This window comes from Colobus angolensis, unplaced genomic scaffold, assembly GCF_000951035.1.
Source record: "Colobus angolensis palliatus isolate OR3802 unplaced genomic scaffold, Cang.pa_1.0 Scaffold232, whole genome shotgun sequence".
NCBI classification, from domain to species: domain Eukaryota; kingdom Metazoa; phylum Chordata; class Mammalia; order Primates; family Cercopithecidae; genus Colobus; species Colobus angolensis.
In genome coordinates this window covers 5,125,957-5,133,235 of record NW_012115511.1, presented here as the reverse complement: position 1 = coordinate 5,133,235, position 7,279 = coordinate 5,125,957, and the positions used below count along the sequence as shown (strand labels likewise).

Here is a 7,279-nt window from a genome sequence, read left to right as displayed (position 1 = left end):
GGCCTCCCAAAGTGCTGGGATTACAGGCTTGAGCCACCGCGCCCGGCCTTCTGAAAATCTTTAAAAGACATTATTTAATGTAAAGGTGATACCATTATATTTTTTAGTTTATGACAGAAATTAAACATAATGACAATAGCACAAAAATTGAGTAAACCATGGAAATGTATGGTTTACTAGAAATAACCCAATTTAAATGGTAAGTAAATCATGATATGTTAAAGATGCTTCTTGTCATCCCTAGCAAAACCACTCAGAAAATAAAACAGTGGGGAAAAAGCATAATGGCAAGCCTAGACATGGATGAGCCTGGATGCATTAAGTGAAGTAAGTCAGCCACAGAAAGATGAATAGTGCATGTTGTCACTCATGTGGAAGCTCAAAGAAGTAGCTCATAGAAGTAGAGTAGAATTGTGGTGATTAGAGGCTAGGTGGGAAGGGTAGGGAGGAGAAGAAGATAAGGAGAGGTTGGTTAAGAGATACAAAACTACAGATAAATAGAAGGAATAAGTTCTAGTGTTCTCTGGTACTGTAGAGTGAATATTAGTTAGCAGTAATTTATCGTATATGTCAAGAAAGCCAGAACAGAGGATTTTGAATGTTCCCAGCACAAACAGATGGTAAATGTTTGAGGTGATGGATATCCTTATTACCTTGATTTGATCATTACACATTGTAATTATGCACTGAAATATCACTCTATACTCCGTAAGTATGTACAAGTATTATTTGTCAACTAAAACTAAAAGGGGAAAAAACCTAAACATATAACTAACTTAAGACCCATCAATTGTACTGGGCATTTTTCTAAGAAAGGTGAAAAGTTGTTTTCACACAAAATTCTGTAGAAAAATGTCTATAGCAGCTTTATTTGTAATAGCCTAAACCTCATATGACCCAGATGTTTTTCGCAAGGTGAATGGTTAAATAATAGTGATCTATTCGTACCATGGAATCTTGCTCAGCAATAGGATCAGACTATTGATACACTCAAGATCCTGGATGAATCTCCAAAGAATTGTTTGAATGAAGAAAAGACAATCCCCAAAGGTTACATACTGTATGATTTCATTTATATAACTGTCTTCAAATGATAAAATTATAGATATGGATAATGATTTGTGGTTGCGAGGCGTTAGGGTGGGGTGGGAATGTGGGGGAAGTATCATATGTGTGGCTATACAAGGGATCTCTGTGGTGATGGAAATGCTCTCTATCACCGTTCTATCAATGTGAATTAGGTGACTGTGATATTATACAAATGTTCAAGATGTTACCATGGCGGAGGACACTGTCTAAAGACTGTACAAGAGCTATGTGTATTATCTCTCACTTAATGTGGATCTCCAAATGTCTTGAAATAAAAAGTTTTTTAAAAAAAAGCATAATAGCAAGCCTATATCAGTAATTTCAAAGTGAAAGAGGACTAAACTTTTCCAAACAAAAGGCAGATTGGCAAACTGAATACAAGAGCAAAACCTATCTATGGACTTGTCTGCAAGAGGTGCATTTTAAATACAAATAAGTATGTTGGCTGAAGGAAAGAGAATGGAAAAGATACCATGTGAGTAAACATTAGAAAGCTGAAGTGAAGAATGTATAAATACCAGATGAGATAGATGTTAAGACAAAGAATATTACTCAAACGACTATGTTTGATAATGCAAAAGAGTTCAGTACAGGAGAAAGATGTAATCATTTGAGTGCATGTGAACTTAAAAGAGAATTTCAAAATATATGAAGCAAAAATTGACAGAACCCAAAAGGCAACAAATAAGATTAAAATGGAATTATAAAAATCACTCAATCCAAAATAAGACAGAAGAAGTGGAGAAGGCAGACAAAGATCAGATGGAACAGAGAAAGCACCAAGATTATAGACTTAAATCTAACCATATCAATTATCACATTAAGTGTAAATGAACTTGTGGTAGGCTGAATAATGAGCCCCCCACGATGGCCATGTCCTAATTCCCAGAAATTGTGAATTACGTTACTCACATGGAAAAAGGAAATTTGCAAATGTAATTAAATTGATGCTGTGAGATGTGGAGATTATCCTTATTATCCAGGAAGGACAAATGTAATCACAAAGTCTTTATAAGGAGGAGGCAAAAGAGTAAGAGATCAAAAAGGTGATGTGATAGTAGCAGAAGTTTGAGTGATATAAGGCCACGAGTCATGGAATGAGGCCTGCTTCTAGAAGCTGGAAAAGGCAAGGAAGTGGATTTTCTTCTGGAACCTCCTGCAGGATTGGAGTCCTGCCAATACCATGATTTTAGACTTATGAGCTCCAAAATTTGAAAGAGAATAAATACATGTTGCTTTAAGCAACTGTTTGTGGTAATTTGCTATAGCAGCAATAGGAAACAAATATAGCTCTAAACACCACAAATGAAAAGCAAGAATTGTCAGATTGCATAGCAAAGTAAGACCCTACTATAGGCTACTTTCAAGAAATGTGTTTAAATGTAATGAAATGAAGACGTTAGAAGTTAACAGGAAAAGGACATGTGATGCTACTACTAGTCAGTGAAAGCTGGTGTGGCTGTGATAATATAAAAGTACATTTGAACAGCTAAGAATATTATCAAGGTTAAACAAAGATTTTTAAATGAAGAAGAGATTTATATTTCAAGAGGATGTAGCAACCCTGAACATTTATGCACTCAGATAACGGAGCTTCAAATATATGAAGCACAACTGATAGAACTTTAGGAAAAATAGACAAACCTACATTATATTTATAGATTTTCATAGCCTTCTCTAAATAATTTGTAGAACAAATAAAAAGAAATTTGGTAAGAATATGGAAGACTTGAATGATGCCATCAAGCAATATGACCTAATTGACATTTATAGTACACACCACCCTATAACAGCAAAATAGACATTCAAGCACACACAGACTATTTATCAAAAAAGACCATTTTCTAGGCCACAAAACAAGTATAGACACATTTAATATACTTTAGATCATGTAAAGTACAATCTCTGACTACAATTAAATTAAATTAGAAATCAGTAACAGAATTCTATATGGAAATTCTCTCAAATGTTTGGAAACTAGGTAATACACCTCCAGGTAATCCATGGTCAAGAAGAAACAAAAGGAGGGTTAGTTTCAATGTATTTTGACCTGAGGGAAAATGAGAACACCATCCCGCTATTTGTGGGAGGCAGATACAGCAGTAGAGAGATTTGTTTTTATGTTGAATGCCTATAATAGAAAAAGAAGAAAGGCCTCATATGAGTCCTTTGGCTTCACCTTAAGGAACTAGAAAAAAAGAACAAGTAAACTCTAAAGTAAGGAGAAGAAAAGAAAGCATAAAGATTAGAATCAAAATCAGTGTGAATTCCCCCCCCAAAACAGGGAAAAGTCAATAAAACCAAACACTGATTCTTGAGAAGATTAATAAAATTGATTAACTTCTACCCAAACTAAAAAATTGAAAACAGAAATTACTAATATCAGGAATAAGAAAGATTTTATCACTGCAGGATCTGAAGAAATGAAAAGGATAATGAGGGAATTTTAGGAACAACTTTACTCCACTAAGTGGGACAAAATAGAAAAAATGGACAAGTTTCTTGAAAGATGCAAAACCAAAGTTCACTTATGAAATAGAAAATCTTATATCTATTACCTTATTATGAATGACCTTATATCTATTAATAAAATTATATTTGTAGTAAAAAGAATTGTCACAAAGAAAACTTTAAGACAGATATCTTCACTAGAAATAATTCTAATTCTACAAACTATTCCAGAAAATTCAAAGGAGGGATTACTTCCCATCTGGTTCTGTGAGGTCAGCATTATCCTGAAACCAACATGAGAGAAATATTACAATAAAAGGAAACAACCAATCACAATGTATCATGAACACGTGAACTTTTTAAGTAAAACTGCAACGAATGGATCCAGCAATATATTAAAGAAAGACAATACATAATGTACCAGTGGAGTTTATCCCAGGAATGCAGAGTTGTCTCACTATTTGAAAACCAATCAGGTGAATTCACCATAGTAATAAACTGAAAAAGAAAGACCGCATCATCCTCTCAGTACATTCAGGAAAAAGTATTTGACACAATTCAGTATCCATAACTGATTAAAAACTCTCAGCAAACTAGGAGTAGAAGGTAACTTGCTACTAAGAATCTAAGAATATAAAATTTCTAGAAGAAAATGTGGAAGAAAATTATTGTAATCTTGGATTAGGCTAAGATTTCTCAGATACAGTAACATAATCACGATCCACAAGAGAACACATTGATAAATAGGACTTCATTCAAACTGTAAAACTCTGCTTTTTTACAAACAGTGTTAGGAAGAATTACAGGATAAACCAGTCTGGGAGAAAATATTTTCAAAGCCTATGTCTGATAAAGGACTTTCTCTAGATGTATAAAGAACTCTCAAAACCCAATAATAAGAAAACAACCCAATTAAAAATGGACAAAATAAGCTGGGCGCAGTGGGTGACTCATGTCTGTAATCCCAGAATTTTGGGAGGCCGAGGCAGGTGGGTCACCTGAGGTTAGGAGTTTGAGATCAGCCTGGCCAACATGACTAAACTCCATCTCTACTGAAAATACAAAAAGTTAGCCAGGCATGATGGTGGGCGCATATAATCCCAGCTACCTGGGAGGCTGAAGCAGGATAATCGCTTGAACCCAGGAGGCGGAGGTTACAGTGAGCCGAGATTCTGCTGTTACACTCTAGCCTTCATGACACAGCAAGACCTTGTCTAAAAAAAAAAAAAAAAGACAAACGGACAGATGGCAAATAATCACACACAAATCTGCTTGATGTTACTAGTGATTTGTGAAATGCAAATGAAAATTACAGTGAGCTATAACTAAACACTTAATAAAATAGCTACAATTGAAAGAAAAAACCTGATGATGCCAAGCGTTGCTGACACTTTGGAGGACTTAGGACACTCATACACGAGTGGTGCAAAAGTAATATGGTACAACCACTCTGCAAGACAGTTTAGCAATTTTATTAAAAGTTAAACATACAACTACTATATTTATTAAGATAAAAGAAAGTATAGATCCATCTGAGTAATTGTACACAAATGTTCATAGCACTTTATTTTCTGTAATAGCCCCAAACCGGAAACCATCCACTTATTTATCAACAGATGAATGTATAAACACACTACTAGAATATCCAAACAATGTAAATACTGCTCACTAATAAAAATGAACAAACTATTGATTCAGCAATATGGATGGATCTCAAAATAATTCTACTGAGGACAAGAGGCCAGACAAAAAAGGAAGCATGCAACAATTAGGTTTACAAAAGGATGGAAGTAAAATTTTGGGAGAGATGGATATATTCTTGATTTTTATTGTGGCTGCTGTTTTACAGGTGTATACATATGTTAATATGTATCAAAGTGTATACTAAATATGTGCAGCTTATTGAGTAATTATTGAGCAATTACACCTTAATACATCTGCTAAAAAAATCTGGCAGACTTTTACGCAGAATATACAAAGAACTCTCACACCTCAATAAGAAACAACACAAAATTTGGCAAAATATTTGAATAGACATTCCACCAAAGAAGATATTTTGAATCATCCATAACCATACCATAATGATTAAAATTACAAAAACTGATACAACTTAAACTCGCATGCATTGTTGGTAGAAATGGAAAATGGGTATACTTTGGAAAACAGTTTTGAACTTGCTTATAAAGATAAATCCACACTTAATCATACATAAGCATGCAACCCAGCAATTCCACTCCTGGGTTTTTCCCTAAGAGAAATGATAACACACGTCCACAAAAAGCCTTGTCCATGAATGTTTATAGTGGCATTGTGCATGGTCACCAAAAACTCAAAACATCTCAAATGTTCATTAACTTGCAAATGGATAAACAAATTGTGTTCTCTGTATACAATGAAATATTATTTAGCAACAAAAAGGAAGGAACTGTTGAACCTCAACAGGAGTTGTAGGAACTACAGCTCAGATATGAATATCAAAAACATGCTATGGTAAAGAAGCCAAAAATGAAAAGACTACATAATATGAAATCCTAGAGAAAGCAAAACTCTAGTGCAGAAAGCACAGTAGTTGCCTGAGGCCATGTTTGGGGAAGGAGGTAGATTGCAAAAGGGCACAGGGAGCTTGTGGGGGTGATGGAAATTTTCTGTGTTATGATTGTGGTAGTGCTTACACATCTATACACATTTGCCCATACCTGCCAAAGTTTACACATAAAATAGGTGAATTTTATTCTGTATAACTTATACTTCAATATAGATGTTAAGAAAGTAGAAATCAATTTTGCCTGACTCCTTCCCTTTAACGACTGCCATGCAGGGTTACTCTCTAGGGAGGAATAGTGTCTCATTTAGCCCAGTCATAGAGCCACCCAAAATGGGAAAGCACTGAAGAAAACAAATTGCCATGAGAGTCTCCTGTCCCTGCCTTGGATGATTTCATGCTAATCCAAGGCAGTTTATGCTAAAAAATATGAAATTCATCATGAATTCGATTAGGTTTTAATTTGTCTTATTTTACTACAAATGGGCCTTATGTTTAGATGGTGATGGCACTTGGAGAGTATATTTATGTTTGTTTCATCTTGAAAGTGGGCTTTTAAATGTATATTTATGAATGTATATTGAAGCTTTATTATTAGGATGTATCTTTCATTTGGTTAAATGAGATGTGAAAATGCAACATACTTAATTTCATTCTATTTTTTAAATTTCTAAACACTGAAATTATGTTTTTTGAAATGACACTTTAAAATATTTAACGAATAAATTTGTCTTTGAAAATCTAGATGTTGTGTTATGTATCTATTTTCTCTAGACAGGAATACATTTCTAATATGGATATATATGGCTATCTTTTTTCAGGCCTGGTTGCAGTATGCTCGAAATCTGGGATGTGGAAGACCCTTCCAATGCAGCGAACCCTCCCTTATGTAGCGTCCTGCTCGAAGATGCGAGGCCTTACTTCACCACAGTATTTCAGAATAGTGTGTACAGACTATTGAAGGTTAACTGAGAAGGAAACTACCCATTACACTATGGTACAATGCCATGTGTCAAAAGATATTTTGGCTTGTTTACATTAATAAAATAAATTAATAAAATAAAATATTTGGCTTGTTTACATTAATAAAAATCACAAGCTTTAGTAACAGACACTTAAAAATAAGATTAAATCAGCGAGAGCTGAAGCAGGACGAGGCATCGCCTCACCTGGGAAGCGCAAGGGGGAAGGGAATCC

The 7,279-nt window shown here is 34.5% G+C and overlaps 1 protein-coding gene across 1 annotated transcript in view; it reads left to right on the top strand.

The window, feature by feature from the left end:
• The window catches only part of LOC105513615 (probable C-mannosyltransferase DPY19L2), a 111,264-nt gene extending 104,135 nt beyond the window's left edge, over window positions 1–7,129 (top strand). Inside the window, exon 20 of the mRNA XM_011944527.1 lies at window positions 6,904–7,129. Within this exon, the coding sequence (XP_011799917.1) occupies window positions 6,904–7,054 (151 nt within the window). The 3' untranslated portion in view covers window positions 7,055–7,129. The remainder of the gene's footprint in view (window positions 1–6,903) is intronic.
• The last annotated feature ends 150 nt before the right edge of the window (window positions 7,130–7,279 follow it).